Source organism: Dendrobates tinctorius, unplaced genomic scaffold (assembly GCF_039654945.1).
Source record: "Dendrobates tinctorius isolate UK_male_01 unplaced genomic scaffold, ASM3965494v1 ptg000049l, whole genome shotgun sequence".
Lineage (NCBI taxonomy): Eukaryota > Metazoa > Chordata > Amphibia > Anura > Dendrobatidae > Dendrobates > Dendrobates tinctorius.
In genome coordinates, this window is record NW_027361717.1 from 24,680,462 (window position 1) to 24,708,297 (window position 27,836).

Below are 27,836 nucleotides of genomic sequence, written 5' to 3' on the forward strand. Positions count from 1 at the left end.
CCTATCTTGGATAAATCATGCGCAGAGAACAAATCACTGGAGAAGGGCATTAAGGTATAGAAGGAACATGGCAAAGAGGAAGACCAGCAATCTGATGGCTTGATACAATCAAAATAACGGCGTAGAAGACCCTGGTGAACTTATCTAGGTTTGCACAAGATTGATCTTCCTACAGATCCTTCATTCATCGAGAGACCATAGTTCGAGAATGAGCCATAGGCCATTAAATAAATAATTATTGAAATAAAAAAAACCAACAACTCTTGCCTGTGTCTCCTTTTCTCACTTCCACAGCACTGTGGTCACTCAATTAATACATTATACATAATTACTACAAACTTAGTGTATCTTAAAATAAATTATCTTTTTAGCAAATATCTCCCCAGTGGGACAATCTATAGGTATCAACCATCTATCACATTAGATGGCTGTCTGACGAACAGTGTTTCTCAGCCGATAGTCGCATATTCTGATAGTTCCCCGACTGAATGATCATTTCTGTGTTCTCTATAAATCTGCTGGCTGACACCTTGGCAGCTCCACTCACATTAGTCGGCTGAACCTGTTGATATCGGTGGTTTTGGCAGGTATTAGGCTAATGTGTATGGGGGCCTTTATGGTGAATCTAGTTCTGGCAGGCAATAAGTCATATATTTATTATGGCTAAATGTTTTTTTTGTAGCAGGAGAGTATACAATAAAGACTTATGAATACATGCTTTTTTTCCCTTTGGTCAGGTGTTTGAGGGATGGTAAAGGAGATGTGGCTTTTGTAGAAGACACGGCATTAACAGGTAATGTTGTCATTTAGGTGTCATTTTTATTGTTGTACTAGGACCTATGCCGCCATATCACTAGGGCCCGGCAGAGTGACAAGAGCAACCCTACAGTATTCTAGCACAACATCTCCACTGCATTTCACTTTTATAATGTCTGACTGCTATTGAACAGTGTGCAGGTATAAACCAACAGCAGGTTGTCGCCTATTCTTAGCGTATAAATACAAACTGTGTGTGTGCAGGTAGACCAAGACTGAATGGTCAAAGAACTTCCTTCTTTACAAATCACAATTTTAATAAAGGAAGTTCATTTAAAATGTAATTTTTAGTGAATACTCTTAAAAATGACCACTGATTGCCATACTAGCAAGTTTACTCACAGGAAACAAGAATAATACGTATGCTCCAAACAAAGGCAGCAAACGTACGCTCAATGTATATTATTATTTACAATAGCGCCAAATAAATAATCAATGATAAAAGGATCTTATCAAGGCAGATAGGATCGTGTGGATCGCCTCTGGCAATGTCATTGTTACTCATGCTTTCTTCTTATTCAGCCATCATCTGTCGCTAACAGCCGCGAGTGGAGTGGAGCTCATTCCATGCTCTCGTCGGCCCACTTGTGACAATATCATACGGCACCGAATGCTTGCCACGACAGTTAGGGGTCTGCTGAAGACCCACATGCCATGAATTATGGTACCCCTGTGACAATCAGTCTGTAGCTGGCGTTCATAGAGGACCATGATTTCCGTTAAACATGGCAGAGCTGTAGCACTGAAATCGGATGATCGTTAAGTCCCTAAGGGGACTAACAAATACAATAAAAAGTTTAAAAAATGTTTTTAAAAATATGAAATAAAAATAATATAAAAGTTTGAATCACACCCCCTTTAGTCCCATTAAAAATAAAGCAATTAAAAAAAAAAAATCAAAACATATTTCGCATCGTTTCACTTGTAAAAGTCCGATCTATCAAAGCGTAAAATAAATTAATGCGATAGATAAATGTTATAAGTAGAAGAAGAAACCGAAACTCCAGAATTTCTGTTTTTCAGCTGTTGCAACATTGCAGTAAAATGCAATAAGAGGCAATCAATACATCGTATCTATTCAAAATGGTATCAGTAAAAACATCAGCTCAAGTCACAAGAAATAAGCCGTCACTCAGATCTATATTCCAAAAATTAAAAATGTTATGGGTCTTGGAAAATAGAGACACAAGCAATTTTTTTTTTTCGTTAGCAAATTTCTGAAATTTCTGATTTTTTCTCCACAACGCAAATAAAAAAAACTAGACATGTTTAGTATCTGCGTAATTGTACTGACCCATATTGCCAGGTCAGTTTTACTATATAGTGAACGTGGTAAATAAAAAGCAAAAAAACAATAGTGGATTTGCACTTTTTTTGGCAATTTTGACGCACTAGGAATTTTTTCTCAGTTTCCACTGCGTCACGTGATGAAATGAATGGTGTCATTGAAAGTACGTTTTGTTCCACAAAAGAAGCCATCGTATCGATATGTGGACAGATAAATAAAAAAGTTACGGCTCCTGGAAGAAGGGGAGGAAAAAAGGAAAACGAGAAAACAGATATTTGCTCCTGCTTAAAGAGACTAAAAATGATAACCTTTTACGCATCGATTGCTCTTGTCTCCTTGTCTCCTCACCCTTTTACTCTCAATTTTTCTATTCTACTCCTCAAGGCTAAGGAGGGTGGGAAAATACTAAGGAATAAGTTCAATAACAAGGGAAAGTTGTTACAGAATTCTTACATTGTGAGGGATATATACATTTATATACATTTGCTAAAACATATATGTCAGGTGACAGGTGCGCTTAAAGGGAAACTGTCACCAGGTACTTGCTACCTATTTTTAGAACAGAAAATCAAACAAGGAAAGAGCACAGCTCATGCAAAAGTACAACATATATTAAAGATACAACATAGCATACAAAGACATATGGTAACTACAAGGATGACAGTGGTACAGACAACCAAGAGGAGCCACGGTTGAAAAAAGTAGGCAAACCAGTCAGGACAAATCTATAATTTATAGGTAAAGTCCACTTAGGAAAGGGCAAGTGCACTGTGCTGACATAAAGATCCTATGCAAAAAGTAGGGATATAGTGTTATCCATATAAACCAGCACTTGAATTGTTATAAAGGACCTGAAAAGGTAAAACATCACAAAAGTAGATAAGCAGAACAGTTCTGCAAAGTAAAGTATAAGTGCCCAAAGGGTTTACCTTGAGGGACGGTGGCTCCTCCCACCCCAACGCGCGTTTCGGCGCAGTGCCCTCTTCTGGGGGGGTTAGGTGTCTCTGAAAAATTGCACTATATATATGGGAAGGTAGCCAATCACAACGAGGACAGGAAAACTGCAGCTCATATATGGCGCATGCGCTATTGGCGATACTCTGAAGTTGTCAACCCAGAGGTCATCAGATGGACAGGAGTGAGTCACTGAAGGCACGCCTCCATGAGAAGAGCGATGACGCGATTATGTCCAGAGCCAGAAAAAAAAAGATGCCATCGGCATTGTAAAAAACGGGAAGCCAATGCGCAGGGAGCGTCACTCAAAGAACGCCCCCACAAGTCACATGAGCGAGGCAATAACGTGAGCTATGCAATAGCCAAGAAAGCCTGTACTAGCAGCATTATAAGTAAGAAATCAGTGTGGTTAACACACAGAGTGAAGAGCATTATAAGAAAGCAGTGCGATTAACGCACAAAGTGCAAAGCAAGTGAAGGGCGAGGTGAAAGTCAGTAGAGAAGTCAGTAGATGACAAAAACTAACAAAAATGCCCTGAATATGAAAGTGCACAATAATAAAGTGAAAATATTATATTATGAATAAATACATTTATATTCATATAATATGCAATATTATATTACAGAAAAGTGCAGATGACCAATAATTGAAAATGCATAATGCATATGGAAAAATTGCACAGTGAGAATGTGACATAAAATATATATATAATATATAAGTCCATCCGCCATGAATAGATGAAGCCAAAATGTCTTCAAAAAGACACATATAACGTCAAATCCACGACAAATCCATCCTCGAAAATGGAGCTTGAGACAAAAGAGAGAGCCACCTAAATAAGAATAAAAAAAACATAAAATCTGCAAGAATAAAAAGAAAGAAAAATTGCAAAAAGGATAAAAACAGTGCAAGAGAGACACCAATAAAAAAAACATGATAAGGGTGATTATAAAAAAGGGGCAAAACTCAAATTTTCATTTTAGCCACAGGGTTGCAGGGTTGCTATTATACTCCTCAAGGCTACGAAAGGTGGGAAAAATAATAAGGAATAAGTTCAATAACAAGGGAAAGTTGTTACAGAATTCTTACATTGTGAGGGATATATACATTTATATACATTTGCTAAAACATATATGTCAGGTGACAGGTGCGCTTAAAGGGAAACTGTTACCGGGTATTTGCTACCTAATTTTAGAAAAGCATAACAGTGGCAGAAGCCCGAATTACAGTGATATGTCACTTACCGGACTGCTTGCTGTAGTATTAATAAAATCACTATTTTATCAGGAGGAGATTTGCACTAGAGGACTAAAAAGCCTGCTGCCAAGTAGTCAAGCATGTTGATGAGCTCTGTATAACCCTGCCCCCAGCACTGATTGGTAGCTTTCTGTGTACAATGTGCATAGGCAGAAATCTGCCAATCAGAGGTGTGGGCAGGGTTATCCAGAACTCGGCATTCAGAGAACTGCTAGATCTGCAGCAGGTGAAACAGTGATTTTATCAAAAGTACAGCAAGCAGCTCAGTAAGTGACACATCTCTGGAATCAGGGTCTCCGCCCCTACATTATGGTGCTCTGAGATGTGGTAGCAAAAACCTGGTGACAGATTCATATTAATGTCTCTTCTCCAGATCTCAGATTAAAAACTGATTCATAGATAAGTTCGGATGTGTTTAGGTTTTTTCTTTCTTCATATAAAGTACCATTATTTTGATAATTATCTCACATTGTTTTAGCAAAATATAATCAGAACCTCACAGTTAGTACTAAGGTTATTTCTAGTTAACGAACATTTAATCCTAAAAATCTCTCATATCATTTAGCGCATACATGGCGTCTCCAAAATCTATAAACCTGATACACTTTTACATTTATTTCACCATACATCAGATTTCAGTGACAGATTTAATATACTGTATATCTTCTTCCCATATAAATTCCATGTGTTGTTCTTCAGGACAATACTCGGACAATTTTGAGCTGCTGTGTCCAGACAATACTAGAAGACCACTAAGCCAATACAAAATCTGTAACTTTGGAAGAATCCCCAGACATTCTGTGGTGACCAGGAGCACCGGAGACAAGATGCAGGATATCACCGAGTATCTTCTTCAGGCTCAGGTAACATTATAAGCATCATCTGAAATTATTAGTATAGTCATATAAGGCGAGTGTGACTAACGGGTAGGCTGGTGGTGCATTCGCATATACACTTCTCTTCTAGAGTTCATTTAGAAAATCTTCAGCTTTTCAATCAGGAATTCATTTGAAATAAACTGAAGCTAATTTATTTCCAGTGATGGTATAAAAAATTTCAAATGCAAGTGAAAAGGTTTTAGAAACTCAGTTTACATGTATAGGATGTAGAGTGTCATCATATAAAGGTAGAGAAGTCTTTTAGACATCCTTTCAGATTATTTCTCATGTTTGTTGTCTGACCTGCTGCTTTATTGTGCCTGATTTTATGTGAGCTGCAGTTTTCGTGGACATTTCAGAATGACAGGGTTAACTGTTAGTGACTGTGTAGGAGGGTGGACTGACAGATGGACCTGTCTGATTAAGAAGGAACATGTAAAATATGTTGTGTACACTGTTTGATGAGAATTCGTATACATGTCTAAGGAAACAGCTAGAATTAGTAAAAGACAATGTAGTACCTGGTTTTGGCCACTAGATGGAGACAAAGGATAGTGAGTAAAGGAACCTAACAGGAGCTGAAGCTAGGATATGCAGTCATGGTGGGCGGAGTTATGGGACTAAGGAGGGGAATTCCCAAGAAATGGGATAAGAGGAAAGAGTCCCAGGGTCAGGAAGAACATTCTGGAGGAGAGAAAGGAGAGAAGAGCTCAGGAGAAGACTGAGGAAGGAAGAGCTCAGGAAGAGAGAGGCAGAGGAGAGAGAGACAGATAGCCGGGGGGTGACCCTGACAGGACAGCTGCTGACTGAAGGAAGCCTAGGATACCGGACGGCTGAACACAGAAGGGGCAGTAAGTGTCACAGCGGGCAGACTCGACTGGGGGAAGCGCTGTGGCCGTGGGCCTACTGGCAACCATGGTGAAAGAACCCAGAGGGTCATCGCTGACAGGAGGAGGTGACAGGTACCCGGGCCAAAGCGCAGAAACTGTCATTTTGCTGTGGATGTCAAGGAAGACACCCAATAAAGTGGACCCGATTGAACGAGTTTCTGCATCTGTCTTCAGTCTCTTGCAACCGAAAGGGAAAACCCTCCAGTCGGCACACGTACTACAACAGCCCAGGTGGGGAGGCGTTAATTGGGCATTTTAGGAACTAAGTTCTTGTTTCCAAATGCTGTTAAGACAAGTAAGAGAAGTAACCTCAACATTGAAGACCAGCACAGCTCTGGGTTTTGTGTAGAAGAGAGAGAGATCATTCTGGAGTGCTAACATAGTAACATAGTTTTGAAGGCTGAAGGAAGACCTTATGTCCATCTAGTTCAGCCTATTTTTAGTGCAGCTGTTCTGCATTGTTGATCCTGGGGAAGGCAAAAAACCCACAGAGTAGAAGCCAATTTTTTCCATATGTAAAAAAATTCCTTCCCCTAAGCTGGGTCAACCATCTACCTATAATATTATGTTATTCGTAACCTTCTATACTGTTACTCACAAGAAAAGCATCCATTCCTTTCTTAAATTCATTCAGTGAGTTGGCCATCACCACTTCCTCAGGAAGAGAATTCCAGAGCCTCACTGCTCTTACCGTGAAGAACCCTCTTCTATGCTGGTGCAGAAATTGTCTTTCCTCCAAACGAAGAGAATGCCCCCTTGTTCTTGTCACAGTCCTTGGTACAAACAGTTCATTGGAGAGATCTCTGTATTGCCCTCTGATATACTTGTACATATATATTAGGTCTCCCCTAAGTCTTCTCTTTTCTAGAGTAAATAGACCTAATTTTGATAACCTTTCTGGGTATTGTAGTGAACCAACTCCATTTATCATTTTAGTAGCCCGCCTTTGAACCCTTTCAAGTTCAGTAATGTCTTTCTTGAGCACCGGCGTCCAAAATTGCACACAATACTCCAAGTGTGGTCTGACGAGTGATTTGTACGGAGGGAGAATTATGTTTTCATAACTGGTAGCAAGAGTCCTGAAAACAACCAACCAAAGAGTGGCAAAAGTTCTTACATACAGTAGGCAAATAGAGTGTCTATAGTTACTGCAGAAGTGAACATCAGCCAGACAGAAAGCAAGTTCTATCAACCCAGAATGCTACAAGAAAGTGGCAGAAGCATTATCCTAGAAGTGCGAACAGCTTAGTGGGAAGCTGAGAGAAGCCCGAATATACAGGTGCGTCTCACAAAATTAGAATATTATCAAAAAGTTCATTTATTTCAGTTCTTCAATACAAATAGTGAAACTCATATATTATATAGAGTCATTACAAACAGAGTGATTATATCAAGTGTTTATTTCTGTTAATGTTGATGATTGTGGCTTACAGCCAATGAAAACCCAAAAGTCATTATCTCAGTAAATTAGAATACTTTATAACACCAGCTTGAAAAATTATTTTAAAACCCGAAATGTTGGGCTACTGAAATGTATGTACAGTAAGGCTGGTTTCACATTTCCATTCAGGAGGGCTGCGGATGGCTGCCTACTTCCATGTCCACTATGCGTGCATAGTCACCTGTGGATCACCCTCAGAGACTGACATGTGGCGCGTCTTTTAAGATCGCAGCATGTCAATTTCTAATGTCTCTGCAACAGAAATTACATCAATAGAAATGTTCTAGTTCAGTGAATACATACGGATTTACCTGTGTTCAATAGACGGCAGCGCTTTGGACGCGGCGAACATGCGTTGCGTCCGTAGAGCTTCTAGTTCAGGATCGTGGGCATCCGTCCTTACAAGTCCTAAGACTGCTGTAGGTTAGACAAGGTAGCCTGTATACATGCAGTGGTGAACTACCAATGCTAAATTAGTGTGTAAGATTTAGAGAATAAATTATAATTCTTGCCTCATGGGAGGATTTGGAAAAGTACCTGCTGGAGCCGTTGTGCAGAAAGTAGTAAAAATTGATTGTTCTAAGATGGATTCATGTGACTGAGATTGTACTGGGGAAGAAGTGTAAACTATTGCCATGTACAAACATCTGTATGGAAACTATCAAATCCAAGTGTGAAAATCAATCTAATGTCAGTTATCTGTTATACTAGATGTCACATTGGGAGGGCAGTGACCTCATGATGGGGGCAGCTCTGTGGCGATGGGGGTGGCGGCTGTCTCTCCCCCACCGTGCTCTCCGGGCAGTCACAGCCGGCAGGAAAGACGGTGGTTTCGCCCTGTGCTGGAGATGGGGTGCGGCGCCACCAGAGGGCACCCGCACCCCATCTCCAGCACAGGCCGCGAGCCACGGTCTTTCCTGCCAGCTGTGACTGCACGGAGGTGGGTGGGCAGGCAGCAGCGGGATCCGGCGTATGTAGTCAGGCGGCGGTTGGTCCTAGCGGGGGTCCAGCGACTGGTCCTGCTGGCGATCTGGCGGGGGTCCGGCGGTGGGTCCTGGTGGGGGTCTGGCGGTGGGTCCAGTGGCGGCGGTGGAGGGGTCCGGCGTAGGTGTCCCGCTGGTGGTTCTGCACAAGGGCCTAGTACCACCATCACTTGGGTATTCCAATATGGCAGTCGGTGTACTTCCGGTGCGGCGCGGAGGATTGTGGGATTCGAGGAAGTCCGGACGGAAGTGGATGATGGACAATTTTAGGTAAGTAGATAATAGATTCTTCCAAGTTCATCTACCTCAGTAAAAGAAGTTCTGTTGATAACTATAATGACCTCTCCTCTCCTGCTTTTTAGTCCATTGCTTCCACTACACTACATCACAGACCATTGCCATCGACCCTAAATCGTGAAATACCATTTGTGTGAGCAAGAATTTGTCAGCACATCATGTTTCACTTGTGTTAATGGTTTCCACATCACACTCCGTGTCTCCACCTTCGGCCTCTCCTCCTGTGATCTATCACCTCCCAGTAATTTTCTTATCTATCTGCTGATGCGCACTTCCCCACATAGTTTGGGTTTTCTTCACAGGGTATACCCTTTTCTTGGCCAGACTTTTAGTCGGCTGGGCATTTCTTCACGCTCTATTGTGCCCTCCACTCCCAAGATCAGCTGCTCTTCTTTCCATAGTGCAACACCATCTTCACTGTTCCAGGAGTCTTCCCAAAAAAATGTTCCTGCAGGGCAAACCGATCATGCCGACTATGGCAATTTAGGTGTAAGGGACCTGGCAAAGCTTTCTAGCTCTGTTTTTACTTTCTTTATCCTCAACTGTAATGGGCGCCTTGTGTTCCTTCCGGGTTGGAATAGGACTTCTCTAAATTTCCAGAATCGGTTTACACGTTGCCTTTCTATTGCCCACTCCTTTTAGCTGCTTGGAGGAATTACGCCTCCCCCAGCTCTGTCTATTTCTATGGCTGGTACTCACTGATAGTGAAAGAAACCTTCTGGGTACTCCTCTAATCTCTGCACTCCAGCCATATAGGAAATCAGTTGTAGAATACTTTAGTCTGGAACTTTCTATCCCTTTAACAAAAATCTCTGTCGCTGAACACTCTTCCCAACTTATGGCCTTTTCCCTCTTAACAAACAATGCTTCTTATTTCTTCAATATCTATTCATCAACTGCTTAACAAACAGGAATTAGCTTCCTACAGTAGGTATGGGAAGTATTCGGACCCCTTTAAATTTTTCACTCTTTGTTTCATTGCAGCCATTAGGTACATTTAAAAAAGTTCATTTTTTTTTCTCATTAATGTACACTCTGCACCCCATCTTGACTGAAAAAAAGCAGAAATGTAGAAATTTTTGCAAATTTATTAAAAAAGAAAAACTGAAATATTCCATGGTTATAAGTATTCAGACCCTTTGCTCAGTATTGAGTGGCATCACCCTTTTGAGCTAGTACAGCCATGAGTCTTCTTGGGAATGATGCAAGTTTTTCACACCTGGATTTGGGGATTCTCTGCCATTCTTCCTTGCAGATCCTCTCCAATTCCGTCAGGTTGGATGGTGAATGTTGGTGGACAGCCATTTTCAGGTCTCTCCAGAAATGCTCAATTGGGTTTAGGTCACGACTCTGGCTGGGCCACTCAAGAATGGTCACAGAGTTGTTCTGAAGCCACTCCTTTGTTATTTTAGCTGTGTGCTTAGGGTCATTGTCTTGTTGGAAGTTGAACCTTTGGCCAAGGTCCAGAGCACTCTGGAAGGTTTTCACCCAGGATATCTCTGTACTTGGCCGCACTCATGTTTCCTTCAATGGCAACCAGTCGTCCTGTCCCTGCAGCTGAATAACACCCCCATAGCATGATGCTGTAACCACTATGCTTCACTGTTGGGATTGTTTTGAGCAGGTGATGGTTTTCTCCATACATACTGCGCCTTAGAATTATCTCCAAAAAGTTCTATCTTCGTCTCATCAGACCAGAGAATCTTATTTCTCATAGTCTGGGAGTCCTTCAAGTGTTTTTTAGCAAACTCTATGCGGACTTTCATATATCTGGCACTGAGGCTTCCGTCAGGCCACTCTGCCATAAAGGCCCAACTATTGGAGGGCTGCAGTGATCATAGAATCATAGAATCGTAGAGATGGAAGGGACCTCCTGGGCCATCTGGTCCAACCCCCTGCTCAAAGCAGGATTCGCTAAATCATCCCAATCAGATGTCTGTCCAGCCTCTGTTTGAAGACTTCCATTGAAGTAGAACTCACCACTTCTTGTGGCAGCCTGTTCCACTCATTGACCACTCTAACTGTCAAAAAGTTTTTTCTAATATCTAATCTGTGTCTCCTCCCACTCAGTTTCATCCCATTGCTTCTAGTCTGTCCTTGTGCAAATGAGATAGTTGACTTTGTGGAACTTTCTCCCATCTCCCTTCCGCATCTGTGGAGCTCAACCACAGTGATCTTGGGGTTCTTCCTTACCTCTCTCACCAGGGCTCTTCTCCCACAATTGCTCAGTTTGGCTGGACGGCCTGGTCTAGGAAGACTTCTGGTGGTCCCAAACTTCTTCCATTTAAGGATTATGGAAGCCACTATGCTCTTAGGAACCTTGAGTACTACAGAAATTCTTTTGTAACCTTGGCCAGATATGTGCCTTGCCACAATTCTGTCTCTGAGCTCCATGGCAAGTTCCTTTGACCTCATGATTCTCATTTGGTCTGACATGCACTGTGAGGTCTCATATATAGGTGTGTGCCTTTACAAATCAAGTCCTATCAGTTTAACCCCTTAATGACAGCCAATACGTCTTTTTACTGACCTGAGATATAAGAGAATAGCATCGCCATACAGGTGACAATCCATCAGCTGATAGCTGTACACTATAGCTGACAACTTGCTGTATCACAAATGATCAGTGTTGGCACCATTCAGATCTGTTTAACCGCTGCTGTCAAAAGTGACTACATCAAATAAATGGTTAATAGATTGTGGGGGCTTGCACTTTAATCTAATTGACACACCGAGATCATGATTGTGTGGTCCTGATGTTTGCCATAGCAGTTCATGGCCAAATAGCGGCCTTAAGGGGGTTTTACACATAGCGATATCACTAGCAATATCGCTAAAGCATCACCGATTTGGTGACGCAGCAGTGATATTGCTATGTGTGATACTTACCTCCGACCGGCTTCCCCGCTGTCTGTTGCTGATCGCGCGAGATCGCGCAGCTCCATTTCTCGTCGGGCGCTTCCTGCTGGCACCGACGAGCGACGTGTGGACGGAAGGACGTCAGGATTGCCTCATCTGAAAGGTAAGTAACGACCGCCTGTGTGGCAGCTCACTAGCGACCATTTATGACCGGGTCGTATCGTTGTCGGGATCACTGGTGCATCACTAAATGTAAAGGGACCTTTAGAGTCTGCTGGCTCTAGCAGTCAGTTCAGAAGTTAGGGTACCGTTACACTAAGCGATGCATCAGCGATCCCGACAACGATATGGATCGCTGGTGCATCGCTAAGTGGTCGCTAGTGAGCTGCCACGCAGGCAGATCTCACCAGCGACATAGCAGGGGTCGGGGGTCGCTACTTACCTGTCAGACGCGGCGATCCTGACGTCCTCCCGCCCGCATCCATGCGTCGCTCGCCGGCGCCACAGGAAGCCCAGCAGGAAGCGCCCGACGAGAAATGGTCCAGGACATTCTCGTGCGACCAGTGATGAGAAGCAGGGGAGCTGGTCGGAGGTAAGTATCAGACATAGCAATATCGCTGCTACGTCACGAAATCGGTGACGTTACAGCGATATTGCTAGCGATATCGCTATGTGTAACGGGGGCTTTAGTGACATTTAGGTGGTAAACAAACACTTTTTCATTCCGGCTATACCACTTTGCATTAATTCCTGAAAATAACCTGAAGGGTTAATAAACTATTTGACAGCAGTTTTCAATATGTCGAGGGGTGCTGTTTTTAAAATGGTATCACATTTGGGGTCTTCCAATACATAGGACCCCCAAAGTCACTTCCAACCTGGATAGGTCCCTCAAAAAAATAAATTTTGTAAATTTCCTTGAAGAAATGAAAAATTACTGCTACATTATTAAACCTCCTAAAAGCCTAACAAAATAAATTAGCGTTTTAAAAATGGTGCTGATGTAAAGCAGTCATGAGGGAAATGTTATTTATTAATGTTTTTTTTGTGTGATATGACTGTCTAGAGTAAAGGGATAATCATTCAACTTTTGAAAATTGCAATTTTTTTACATTTTTGTCAAATTTCTGAAACTTTATGTAAATAAACACAAAACTTATCGACCTAAATTTACCATTATCATAAATTATAATGTACCACGAAAAAACAGTCTCAAAATCAATGAGATTTGTTGACGCGTTCCAGAATTATCACCACATAAAGTGACATTGGTCACTAAGGGGTTAATTAAACACGGCTAGACTCCAATGAAGAAGTAGAACCATCTCAAGGAGGATCACAAGGAAATGGACAGCATGTGTCTTAAATATGAATGTCTGAGCAAAGGGTCTGAATACTTATGACCATGTGATATTTCAGATTTTCTTTTTTAATAAATTTGCAAAAATTTCTACATTTCTGCTTATTTCAGTCAAGATGGGGTGCAGAGTGTACATTAATGAGAAAAAAATGAACTTTTTTGAATTTACCAAATGGCTGAAATGAAACAAGGAGTGAAAAATGTAAAGGGGTCTGAATACTTTCTATACCCACTGTATGTCCCCACTTAACTCCTCCTAACCTGGGCTGGCACTGTTAACCATATCCAAGCTAATCACACTGTTGCAAATCACAGTATATACAACCACATATGAAACAGATTAATGAATCACATTCATGGACATGTTTTTCAGCAAATTTTCAGAAGCGGTGCCGACACTTCTTCCACATCTTTACAATCAGACTCTATGCTGATTTGAGGATTGGCGAATTAAATGTGTCAAGCAGAACACATTTAAACATTCTCTAAACCTAGGCCACTAGTAATAAATACGATGAAGTGCAAAGCCCGTGAACAACACAAGGGGAGGATTGTGTCAGTCACCTTTCTAATGAAGCTTTGGAGTTTGTAGTAACTTATAGATTATGTTATTTTTCGCAAAATCACAGAAAAAAGAGTGCAAACTATTCAGCTCCACTCATGGGAAGGATTTGCTGTTTGAAGACACCACCAGCGCTCTGATAGCTCTTCCATCAGCAATGGACACTTTCCTCTTTTTGGGACCAGACTTGTTTAACGGCATGAAAACACTTAACGGTAGGAAGCATATGTGGGGTAGTTCTGGTTTTGCATGACCTTAATAATCTCTAAATCATCAGTTTCAATTTACTTATGGTGGAATTTATTTTTTTTCCATTAGGAGCTCGTCCTCCTCGTGTTAAACAGCAAATCCGCTGGTGTCCACAGAGCAAAAATGAGCATAAAAAATGTGAGGACTGGTCCTCAGTAAGTGGTGGCGCCATTAAATGCACAGAACCATCATCTGCCCTGGAGTGTGTCAAAAAGATTCTGGTAGGTGATCTTTACTAGCAGAAAGAAACACCATATGTGGTCTCTCAGAGATGGCGAGTAGATGGGGTGAGGACTGAGGACATCAGTAACATGACTTTTCTATAATTTGCAGAAAGATGAAGCGGATGCAGTAAATCTTGATACAGCACACACATACACGGCACTGAAATGTGGACTGCTGCCATCACTTGATGAGTACCGCAATAAGGGTAACTTCAATTAGACCCAAAACATTTTCAATTTAACGCACCATGAGCATCTTAGTTTTGCCCAAAAAGGGAACATTTGCACATCTCATACTTCACAATGGATAACGCGGGACATAGGGCCGGCACCAGCATCTAGTGAACGTAGTCAGGTGCCAGGGCCCAGTTCTTTCGGGAGACCTACTCAATGCTGTGGGCACCTCATGTATAGAATGGGCTCAGGAGCGGAATCCGCTCCATACAGCACGGATGCCAACTGTGTTGTACAGCCAGCAATTGAGTGTAACTGCTGAGATCACAGCCAGCTCTGCAAAATGGTTTAACACATTAGATGCTGCTGGCCCGGTACTTGAGTCTAACTACTGTGATCAGAGGTCGCAACAGTTTAACTCCTTAAAGGAACTATTCCAGGAAATGCACCATTGGAAATTTAAATAAAGAACTTTTTGTTACAAAAGACATTTCCACAGTGAGTCTTACACGACGTTGACAATCTATTGGGCTATCCAACAATTCCCAAGTGTTATATTTTCTCCAAAACCATAAACTTATTTATGCTTTATGGATGCATCACTGGCCATATTAGTCCTTAACTAGCGATACCGGCCATATTAGTCCTTAACTAGCGATACCGGCCACATTAGTCCTTAACTAGCGATACCGGCCATATTAATCGTTGACTAGAGATCTTGCGCTTGGACAATAAACGGCAACAACGGAACCACTTCCTCCCCATATGTGAAAAAGAGAGGAACAGCTTATCTACCCAGGTACCTTAATCATAATTACACGAGGTGCCATTTTCTCTTTTTTTGATATCTTCCTAGCACACTGAATATTTTTTACCCCTAAAATGTAAAAAAATTAAATTATTACCATGATATCGCTGTATGTGTTCTGACCTGGAGAATCACATTTGTTGGTCATTTTTACACAATGTATACTATAAAAAAGCAATGAAAAAAACATTAATTGCGTTTTCTTCACCATTACACCAAACTTGGAACTTTTTTCTCAATTTTCAGTGCATTTTATGTTAAAACCAAACTCAAAATTACAACTCAACCTGCTAAAAAAAACATGCCCGATATGGCTATGTCAAGGGAAAAATAAAAATGTTATGGTTCTTAGAAGATGGTGAGAAAATAGTGAAAGTCAAAAAGTAAATAATTACATTCGTATCTATGTATATATAGAGAATGAACCCTTCAGTTTAGGAGACCGGGGCAGGAAGAGGCCACGGGGAACCTGCATGTTGGAGTAGTCAGCCTATATGCATAGTCTCCACAGGTTTTTCAAAGTATATTTTAGGCTGTGTGCCCACGTTGCGTTTTTTTAAGCATTTTTGATGCGTTTTTCAGGGTCAAAGAGCCTCAAAAACGCTAAAAAGAAGCATCCCATTCATTTTAATGCATTTTGGCTATTTTGTGCCAATGGATGCGTTTTTTACCGCTAAGGAAACGCTTAGCGGTAAAAAACGCAGCATGTTCATTAATTTCCGCTTAGGTCTGCGTTTTTTGCTATTTCCTATAGTCCAAAAGACGCGCGGAAAAAAATGCATCAATAATGCACGTTTTTTGCGCCAAAAAAATCGCAGGAAAAAAACGCACGTTTTCTGGGAAGGAGTGTTTAAAAACGCTAACGTGGGCACTTAGCTTTACTGCAGCATTTTGGAGTAAAACATACATGGCTGCAATAATGTTGCCAGACTCATGCGGTTTGGTCAGCATGACTCTCCTGAGGGGTTTTAAAAACATATCGTACATACTGTTTTAAAAAAAGTTATGTGTAAAAAATGGCTAGTGTTTCTTTTTTTTTTTTTCCGTAGATGATTTGATCCCGTGCCAGATACCTGGGGCAGATTATACAGGTAATATGCAGTATACATAATATACAAAGAAGAGAAAACTGTTCGGCACACCGACCATAAAAATAGAAAAACTTTATTCGGCTATTATGCCATATTAAAATGTAGAAAACACCTGATGTGTTTCTGGTGCACAAGAGGCACCCATAGTCATAGGTAATTAAAAACAAAATACATAGAAATAATATAGAGGTAGTGAACCAATCAGAAAACACATACCATTAATTACAAGTGACAACACCTGAAAAGTTGTAAAAGTTGCTTGCGAAAATATAATTAAATACAGCCAGTTAGTAAATATAATACAGATCGTTCCTAAAATTCATGCCACCAGGAAATTTGGTATCAAGCTTTAGGATCCAAAAAGCTTCTCCTATATTCAGCAATTTCTGTCTATCTCCACCTCACACAGGAGTATTAACTCTTTCCAAACCATAGAATGCAAATGATTCCATAATACTATGATGAATTTGAACAAAATGCTTCACCGCTCCAGAATAAGAAGCGTTTTTTGGTTCAATATTTTTAACATGTTCCGCTATTCTCTTTTTTATTTTTCTTATAGTGCAACCAATATATTGAATTTTACATGTTGTGCAGCAAATGCAATAAACTATTAATTGGCTATCACAATTCATGAAAGACATAATTTGCTGGGAAAAACCTCTATAAGAAAAAATAAATTTAGTTTTGTCTATGGCATATATGCACACATTACATCTGGAACCGGCGTATTTATGAAATCCAGTGGAGGTTAACCAAGTATTAATACTATCCGGTGATTTAAGAAGACTTGGAGATAAATAATTCGCTAGACTTGTTCCCCTCCGGGCAACATATCGCCATCCAGTCGTATAATTTGTCTCAGTTTGTCATCTTGGTTTATGACGGGCAAATATTTTCTCACAATTTCCCGGATTTCATTGAATTGGGGGCTGAAAGGGGTCGAAAAGGTGACTACTGAGTTATATGAATTTGGACGTTTTTCTCTAAGATTAGAAAATCTAGGTTTATTTGATGCTCTATGAAACGCATCATTTACATTTCGATAATTATATCCTCTGTCATATAACCGTTTCTTAATGACATTGCTTTCCTGGAGAAAAAGAACATGATCTGAGCATAGTCGGTTTGGTTTTCTTCTTCTGACTACAATGTCTGATCCAGACTTGGATAATTCCACCCGGACTCTACCAAACCGGCCTTTTGATTTTCATAATTCTTCTGGTGCCACAGCAAAAAACGGAGATGCAGGAGAGGTAGTAGGAGGAAGAGAAAAACGCGCATGGACATGCTATCCAACGCGGAACAAGAGAACTGTGTTCCAAACCCTGCGTCTAATGTCATAGTTTTGACTCCGTTTATTTTATCCTAGGCACAGACGAATGTCTTACAAAAGGGATTGAACTTTGTTCCTACCAAAAGATTCAACCTTTTTCAAATGATAAAAGGCGTGAATAAATTCACTAGACTTCTTACAGTCAAAAGACATTTTTTTCAGAGCGATTCCAGCGATAACGTGACCGTCAATCCTAACATCATACCTCATGATGATTATTCTGCTTCTCTTTCTTTTAAAGAGCAATTTGCAGTAGCTACCCTTTCTTCCTTACAGGATCCACAAAACAATTTGGAACGTGTCCGAGATAAAGACCTTCATATTGTCCCTCACAATTTATCGTACTATCCATTACAATCAAGGGTACCCAGTTTGGATTTTTTTCAATCCTTGGTATAGATTTGCGCCATTTAGATAAAAATACTAAATCTACAGATTTCTTCAATAATTTAACTTCTATTCAATCTCAAGCTATCAATGATTTACAAAATAATCTTAATACACTGATAAAGCAATCGGATAAGGGGGGGGGTTGCACGGTGATATTAGATACAGATTTGTATATTAAATCTTTATTCAGTATGTTGAATGACTCATGCACCTATTCTGTGCTAAAATGTGACCCTTCCCTTACTTTCAAATGTGAATTGACAAAGTTGGTACAGGATGGTTTAAAAATGAATGTATTTAATTCAAAAATAGCCAAGTGGCTTTTGCCCGATCATCCCATAATTCCAATTTTTCACGGACTAACCAAAATTCACAAACATAATTTTCCAACTTCACTCCGTCCTATTATTTCCAGCATAGGCTCACTCAACGAAAATTTAAGTGTCTGGGTGGATCAGTTTCTACATACATTAACTGTTCGTGTTCCAGGGTATTTAAAGGATTCCTCTTCTGTTATTCATGCTTTTGACAATTTTGTCTGGCAAGAGAATTTCCGTTTTTTCACCTGTGATGTAACCAATTTATATTCTTCAATTCCCCATTCTCTTGCTATTCGTGCCGTAACGCATCACATGGACAATTACAGCAATTACTCATGTGAATTAAAATCATTCATCATCAGATCGACCACATATCTGCTAAGCCATAATTTTTTTATGTTCAACAAATTATTTTTTCTTCAGATTTTGGGTGCCCCTATGGGGTTAAATTTCTCACCGTCTCTTGCCATATTATATATGGCTTGGTGGGAAGAACAATTTCTTTTTCATGATTTAAATTCATTTTTCAATGACATTTTTTGGTTTGGCAGATATGTGGACGATCTGATGTTTGTTTGGCAGGGTGATTCCACTCATTTGTCCCTTTTCCACTCCTACCTCAATTCTAACAATTTAAATTTGTTTTTTACCATCAGTAGTGTAGGTACTCAAGTATCTTTCCTAAGTATATTTCTCACAGGTGATTCTGTTACTGGCAAAGTTCACACTACTATTTTCAGAAAGGAAACCGCAGGCAATTCATTATTGCTTTCTTCTTCATGTCATCCCCAAAACACCATTAAATCCATCCCCTATGGGGAATTTAATAGGGCTAAAAATGCTCAGATCATGTTCTTTTTCTCCAGGAAAGCAATGTCGTTAAGAAACGGTTATATGACAGAGGATATAATTATCGAAATGTAAATGATGCGTTTCATAGAGCATCAAATAAACCTAGATTTTCTAATCTTAGAGAAAAACGTGCAAATTCATATAACTCAATAGTCACCTTTTCGACCCCTTTCAGCCCCCAGGTCAATGAAATCAGGGAAATTGTGAGAAAATATTTGCCCGTCATAAACCAAGATGACAAAGTGAGACAGATTATACGACTGGATGGCGATATGTTGCCCGGAGGGGAACAAGTCTAGCGAATTATTTATCTCCAAGTCTTCTTAAATCACCGGATAGTATTAATACTTGGTTAACCTCCATTGGATTTCATAAATACGCCGGTTCCAGATGTAATGTGTGCATATATGCCATAGACAAAACTAAATTTATTGTTTCTTATAGAGGTTCCCAGCAAATTATGTCTTTCATGAACTGTGATAGCCAATTTATAGTTTATTGCATTTGCTGCATAACATGTAAAATTCAATATATTGGTTGCACTATACGAAAAATAAAAAAGAGAATAGCGGAACATGTTAAAAATATTGAACCAAAAAACGCTTCTTATTCTGGAGTGGTGAAACATTTTGTTCAAATCCATCATAGTATTATGGAATCATTTGCATTCTATGGTTTGGAAAGAGTTAATACTCCTGTGCGAGGTGGAGATAGACAGAAATTGCTGAATATAGGAGAAGCTTTTTGGATCCTAAAGCTTGATACAAAATGTCCTGGTGGCATGAATTTTAGGAACGATCTGTATTATATTTACTAACTGGCTGTATTTAATTATATTGTCGCAAGCAACTTTTTCAACTTTTCAGGTGTTGTCACTTCTTGTAATTAATGGTATGTGTTTTCTGATTGGTTCACTACCTCTATATTATTTCTATATATTTTGTTTTTAATTACCTATGACTATGGGTGCCTCTTGTGCACCAGAAACGCGTCAGGTGTTTTCTACATTTTAATATGGCATAATAGCCGAATAAAGTTTTTCTAATTTTATGGTCGGTGTGCCGAACAATTTTCTCTTCTTTGTGGATTCCTGCTGTGCTCACCAGCGAAACGTGCACACACCTGTGCAAGATTGCACTCAGCCCAGAGTGGCTTTTATTTGGATGCGATGCAAGCTCCCAGTCCTCCCTCTTCCTATACATAATATAGTGTGGAAGGTTGACTCTCTTAGCTGTTCCCCGAGGTAGACACAGGAACACTTTAACCTAAAAGTCTCTAGGTGGATTATTACTTCATAAACCATAAAGCCCAAAATAGTAACAAAAACAGCCTTTCTGGCACAAATGAAAATAAAATGTCCATACAAATTCCTTTCCCAGTATGGCTCCCGCCTTCTGGGACAAACACACACACAGCAGCTCTCACTGAAACTTCAGCCTGGAGGCTTCCTTCCTCCAAACAGAACAGACAGAAAAAACAGTGGCTGGACATTTAACTCTTTCCAACCACACTGTCACGTGGACCCGTCCTGTGTGATGCGACCAGCAGGCCAGTAACTAAAACAACAAGACGCGGCACATGATACTGTCCTGTGTGACACGGCTCGCAGGCCGGTAACTAAAACAACAAGACAAGGGGAAGGGAAAACAGTTACAACGGTGGGCCCTGCGATAGGGAACGGGGACGTGGAGACCTCCTGCACTCCCCTGAGTCAGTGTCCCTAACGCTCCTAACGTTCCCTATGCCGATTCCGCACCGGGCGCCAATCAGAAACCTGTCGCCCTAGCACACCCTACACCTATCCCTTGCTAGGGAGCTGGGTGGCGCAGGCACTGGCCCCACCGCTGTACTAATACACACTAAGGAAAAACACAAACGGGGAAACACCACTTAGCTTTGCTCTGAGTCCACCACCAGAATGCAGCTTTCCTCCTGAATAGCTGCCACCAAGCTCTGTCAGAGCTGCAAGGAAATCCCCTCTGACTCCTTCCACAATAGGGCTCTGACTGAGCTGCCAGGACCTCTCTCTAGATCCTTCCTCCACCAAGGATGGTTGAAATGAACACTATCACCAACCGTGATTGCAACACCTGAATCTCTTTTATAGGTAAGAGCCAGCAAATCACACTTGCTTTATAATCACATGCACTAAAGAAACCAGAGTGCAATGACGCTCACCACCACCGGGGGCAAACTAGAACAAAAGACACCACTGTGTAATAATCCTAATGGCCACCGGGGGCAAAACCAAAACTTAAGCACACGCTTAAGGAAAAAAAAAGTTACCTGTGCTTTTTATCTGTCATGATCCAGCATGGATCATGACACACACACTTGAGGTGGAGATATAGTGAGTAGGCGTCCCACCCATCTCTGACCTACTCACTATGAAAGCCAGACCCTGAGAACGACTGATTTACTCTCCGCACATATCATGCTGGAAGAAAACTTATGGCTTTCACATCACACGATAATAACCTTTGCGACATATATCTCCCCTCACATACGGCACCAGTGACCCTGTCACAATAGGTACAGTACAGACTCTAGTGAATACTGTAGTTATAGATCTGCTGATATCACTGACATAAAACCTTACACTTTACACCAGAATATCACTGCCAGATTTATCAGCGTGTCTTGAACATTACCTACAGGTCTCTGTAAGGCAGATATGTGTATGGGGATCTCTATTACTAAATCTGTGAATTTTTTGTGCTGAATTAATTACAGATTTTACCCTTCATATTACACAGAGGAAAATCCACTCCAAATGTTACATGTAAAACATATGAATCATGTCTCTGATTTGCCACTGTTTTCCCTCCAAATGAAATATCCAGCTCATTACTGAGGTATTTTAGAGGTGACCTGTATTTACTATGAATCTTTATTTTTTATGCAGAGTTTGGCTCATACAGAATTGTAGCCATAGTGAAGAAGAAGGATAAAGATATCACATGGAACAATCTTCAAGGCAAAAAGTCCTGTCACACCGGTGTTGGGGACATGATGGGATGGAATATCCCTGTCTATCTGATTTCTAAGAAGACCAAAAATTGTGACCTTGGTAAGTATCAGCTGTATATACTGTATACCTGTATATGCCATACATCTGTATCAGCTGCGTATAGTGTACATGTGTATCAGCTGTATATACTGTATATCTGTATCAGCTGTATATACTGTACATCTGTATCGGCTGTATATACCATACATCTGTATCAGCTATATATACTGTATATATATCTGTATCAGCTGTATATACTGTATATCTGTATCAGCTGTATATACCGTATATCTGTATCATCTGTATATAACGTACATCTGTATCAGCTGTATATACTGTATATCTGTATCAGCTGTATATACCGTACATCTGTATCAGCTGTATATACTGTATATCTGTATCCGCTGTATATACTGTACATCTGTATCCGCTGTATATAATGTACATCTGTATCATCTGTATATACTGTACATCTGTATCAGCTGTATATCTGTATCAGCTGTATATACTGTATACCTGTAACAGCTGTATATAATGTAGATCTGTATCAGCTGTATATACTGTTTATCTGTTTCAACTGTATATACTGTACATCTGTATCAGCTGTATATACTGTATACCTGTAAAAACTGTATATAACGTAGATCTGTATCAGCTGTATATACTGTATATCTGTATCAGCTGTATATACCGTACATCTGTATCATCTGTATATACTGTACATCTGTATCAGCTGTATATACTGTATATCTGTATCAGCTGTATATACTGTATATCTGTATCAGCTGTATATACCGTACATCTGTATCAGCTGTATATACTGTATATCTGTATCAGCTGTATATCTGTATCAGCTGTATATACTGTGCATCTGTATCAGCTGTATATACAGTACATCTGTATCAGCTGTATATACTGTACACCTGTAACAGCTGTATATACCGTACATCTGTATCAGCTGTATATACTGTACATCTGTATCAGCTGTATATACTGTACATCTCATCAGCTGTATATACTGTACCTCTGTCTCTGCTATATATACTGGAAGCCTGTATTAGTGTATATACTGTATACCTGTATCATCTGTATATACCGTACATCTCTATCAGCTGCATATCTATAATATAACGCTGTAATCGTCACTCTGTCCAAAGCCTTTATAGACTGCGCAAGCGCGACACGCCTGCGCAGTCTGGCTCCAGACAGAATGAGGCATCCAGCGGTGAGGAGTGTGTATGGCGCCGGAGATGGCGGTACCGTACATACTGCATACCGCCATCTCCGACGCCATACTTACATACTTCTTCACCAGCAAGCTAGACAAATACAAGAAATTAAAACTAATAAACTTTATTCTAAATAGATTAAAAAAGGACTTAGTCCATTTTAAAAAATGCACATGTACAAAAACACAAACACAAACATAAAACCGCTGAATGCGGTAAGACCAAACTTCAAAAACTTTCCGGTTTACTCTTAGTGTCGTAGTCCAAATAGTACATAGGCACTCCTTCAGAGTATCCGCTTAGTATAAATTTGTTTGGAACAAGCACTCTCTTATAGTGCCATAAATTGTCTATATTAAATCCATTGCTTTTGAATCGATGTGTTACTACTGTATTACATCTATCATTCACACTCACAATGATTTTTGACAATTTTTACAACAACAGCCTATATTATACACAATGGCATGGCACACAATCTGAGCTTCTTCAACTAAGGTGTGAACCTATACATTGCTCTAGTTATGGAGTTCACCACCTCCACAGACTTCTTTTAGAAAAAATAACGTATATCATGGAGAGATCTCACCCAGATGTTTTTCAGTAATGGGTTCCTCCATGTGACGCTCCCTTCTCCCTACGCGTTTCACCGTCCAGATCATCAGGGGAGTCTCTGGGTCAAACCTAATGCCTTCATAGAAAAAGTGCCATCACAGGGCTGTTCATTTGGTTGCTTTTTATAACATGCACTCATTAGTATGTTCCCGCCTCCTACAAGTAGGTGGGTGTATGCCCATGACCACTTCCTGTTGATGTGTTACTATAGTGATAGGCCTATTGCTCATATGTTTCTAATGCCACCTTCTGACTCATTCAAATAAAACCTTTATCACAAGTATACTCAGACATATATGATTGCGCAGGAATCAACCTTCTCATAAGGTATACACTCATGCGCGCTCTATATACTTCATTCAGCTTATCGGGTTACCTGGTAACGCGCTGACGTCACTCCTCTCTCCTTCCTTTCTGGCGTGGGCACACCGCGCCTGCGCGCTCTTCACGTGTCAAATCCAACCCTCCTTCCTATGTCAGAGCGCTTGTTTCCTCCCATCGCTGAGTCACCATCCAGGGACACAACGCGCCTGCGCACTCCATATGCAGCCGCTTCTTACAAGCTTCATCCTCTAAGTGCATATAATCCCATCACAGGGTTATCACCCGGGAACACTTGTATATCTATCTACCCTTCATATGCGCTTCATCTAGTACTTTCCTTGCGTCTGCCAACTTATGTCAATTTTCATATAAGTATAATTAGCGTTATTTAGCGAAGCGACAGTATATGTGAACTTTAGTATTTTTTTTAAAAAAAATTACATGGCATATATACACTTTAATCACTATTAGTAACGGAAGTGTTCCCTCTACAATCCCCAGGATACATGTGGGCATAGATTTTACCCTTGTGTAAGATATATAACAGTCATTTTGGGCATACTTCACAGATTCATCATCCGATATTGAGATCTTTAAGTAATAAATCTAAAGTATTAAACTCTGTTTCAATACTCCTTGATTTTCTCTTTTCAACTATCTCAATCGATCACCTAGGGCTATATACAGTACTTGACTTGGACTTGATACATCTCCCTTCGAGACGAAACTTCTTGTCGTCTCTTTGTCTCACTCTAGTTTATTTAACGGCTTAACTCCGCACTTAAGGGAACAAAAAAAAAGACCATAAGTCCTATTAAAAAGGTGTAACCCCTTCGGTCTCCCTCCTGAGTAACCCCACTACCCTTTAACCCCTATACAGGGATCTGGCTTTACGTGGGGCACAGTGGAGCTTGTCCTCTGGGGTTCAGTACTCATTATACGTGGTAGGATAAGTTATAAAAAAGCCGCAAAGGATAGTTGGTCGTTCAGGCCTGTTGGTTGGAGTGTCCTCAACCAGAAAATCCATTTACATTCCTTCTGGAGGATCACTCTATCCCAATCTCCTCCTCTATGGGGGTAGGGAACTTTCTCTATCCCAATAAATTGGATTTTACTATAATCACCTTGATGTATCCTATTGATGTGGTTCGCTATGGCTGTATCTCTTCGATTCACCACATCACCAACATGTTCACGTATCCTCTTCCTGAACTCTCTTCTGGTTTTCCCTACATATTCCATCCCACATATACAAGTTGCCTTATAAATCACCCCACTAGTGCGACAATTAATAAACTGTCTAATGGTGTAAGTTTTCTTGTTGTTCGTACTCATAAAAGTCTTCCCTTGCGTTACTGACTGACATGCTATACAGTTGCCGCATCTATAGCACCCTTTTACCTCCCTTTCTAACCAGGTGCGTGTTGGAATCTCTCTAAAATGACTGTGCATGAGTCTATCTTTTAAAGATTTATTCTTTTTATATGTCACTTGCGGTTTAGAGCCTAACGTTTTCTCGATATCTGTATCCATTTTAAGGACTGGCCAGTGTCGTTCTAAAATTTCTTTAAATTTTTCTGACCCATTCGAGAAAGGGGTAAATTTAATAGAGGCTCCCATAAGAGGTCACCGAAGAGAGATTTTTTAGATCTAAGTTATCCATTAAGACACCGCTTAAATCCACACAGCGGACCAGAGGGCCAGAGGTAATTAATTTATCACAACGCCCCCTGACTGAAACTGAGATGTGTGTGCTTAGTAAAGGTCTTTCTTTTGTACCAACATCAGACATAGACATCTTTGAAACCGTGAAAGATCTACACCTGTTTGCCCGTAAATTAAAATGGAAAAAACATTTTTCTAAACAAGATCAGAGGTTTTCCCAAGAACTGGGTATCTCCGAAGATTTATTACAGGATGTACGGTTCCTGTTTCACCTGGGGGATGATAATCCTAATCTTAAAGGCGAGGGCCCATTTACAGATCTAAAGAAAAAAAGTACGGTTATGCCCCCTCCCACAGGTGATGTTAACTCAATTGATATCTTTGTTAATCTTGTTACAAATGATTTGATGAAATCAGGAGATCTTTTGAACTCAAGGTTCTATAACTTGGGGAAAGAGGAGATGGAAAGTCTTAAGAGACTTGAGAATGACAGGAGTGTCATTATAAAAAGTTCCGACAAAGGAGGGAACATTGTTGTTATGGATACATCTAGTTATAAGAACATGTGCCTTTCTATATTAGAAGACAGGTTGAGTTATGAGATATTATCATCTAACCCCATAGTGAGTATATCTGATTCTCTTAGGACGTTAGTTAATGAAGGCTTTGACTCGGAAGTCATCGATAAAAAAGAAAAAGACTTCTCGATTCCCTTACATCCTACTATGGCGACTTTTTATTGCCTCCCAAAAATCCATAAAGGTCTTACCCCTTTAAAAGGTCGACCTATAGTGGCAGGTATTAATAGTGTGACCCAGAATCTAGGAATGTATCTTGACCAGATATTAAGACCTTTTGTAACGAACTTGAGTTCATATATTAGAGATACAGGTGATCTTCTATGTAGATTAGATGGTATATGCCTTGAGGAAGACATGATTTTTGGGAGCATAGATGTGGAGGCATTGTACTCCTCGATACCCCGTGAAAAAGGCCTGATGGCTGTGGAATACTATCTTAAATCTCGGGGACGCTTCTTTATGAAACATAACGATTTCGTTTTAAAAGCTTTGAAATTCTGCCTTACAAATAATGTCTTTCTCTTTGGGAATAAGTACTTCCACCAGCTCAGGGGCACTGCAATGGGCTGCCCTTGTGCGCCCACTTATGCAAATTTGCTCCTGGGCTGGTGGGAAGAAAAAATTGTGTTTAACGATATGAATTCTCGACATGATAGCGTAGCCCTATGGCTACGCTATATTGATGATATTTTTGTGATTTGGAGGAGTACAGAATCTGAGTTTGTCTCTTTTGTGAATGACCTTAATTGTAATGATTTAGGCCTTAGATTCACATATGAGGTACATAGATCAGAAATGAGATTTTTGGATGTGTGTGTCAAAAAGGGAATTGATGGAATCCTAGAAACGAGCAATTATAGGAAACCAACAGCTACTAACTCACTTCTAAGATGGGAGAGCAATCATCCTCTTCCACAAAAAGAGGGATACCAAAAGGACAATATTTGAGGTTACGCCGTAACTGCTCAAACCCTCAGAAATTTAAATAACAGGCTGATGACATGAGGGAGAGATTCCGGGAGAGAGGATACCCAGATCACGTTTTGAAGGCCGCTTATGGGGAATCTTTAAAGAAAGATCGAAAAGAACTATTAAGGAAGGGGGAAAAAAAAGAGGACAGAGAGGTTACACGTTTTATTACCAAGTTCTCGAATGGGTCAGAAAAATTTAAAGAAATTTTAGAACGACACTGGCCAGTCCTTAAAATGGATACAGATATCGAGAAAACGTTAGGCTCTAAACCGCAAGTGACATATAAAAAGAATAAATCTTTAAAAGATAGACTCATGCACAGTCATTTTAGAGAGATTCCAACACGCACCTGGTTAGAAAGGGAGGTAAAAGGGTGCTATAGATGCGGCAACTGTATAGCATGTCAGTCA

The 27,836-nt window shown here is 40.3% G+C and overlaps 1 protein-coding gene across 1 annotated transcript in view; it reads left to right on the forward strand.

Moving 5' to 3' along the window:
* The window catches only part of LOC141091149 (saxiphilin-like), a 149,979-nt gene that overhangs the window by 64,301 nt on the left and 57,842 nt on the right, over positions 1 to 27,836 (forward strand). The window contains exons 9-15 of the mRNA XM_073576547.1: positions 738 to 793; positions 5,016 to 5,179; positions 13,654 to 13,801; positions 13,905 to 14,056; positions 14,169 to 14,265; positions 16,091 to 16,132; positions 21,936 to 22,100. Of these exons, the coding sequence (XP_073432648.1) occupies positions 738 to 793; positions 5,016 to 5,179; positions 13,654 to 13,801; positions 13,905 to 14,056; positions 14,169 to 14,265; positions 16,091 to 16,132; positions 21,936 to 22,100 (824 nt within the window). The remainder of the gene's footprint in view (positions 1 to 737; positions 794 to 5,015; positions 5,180 to 13,653; positions 13,802 to 13,904; positions 14,057 to 14,168; positions 14,266 to 16,090; positions 16,133 to 21,935; positions 22,101 to 27,836) is intronic.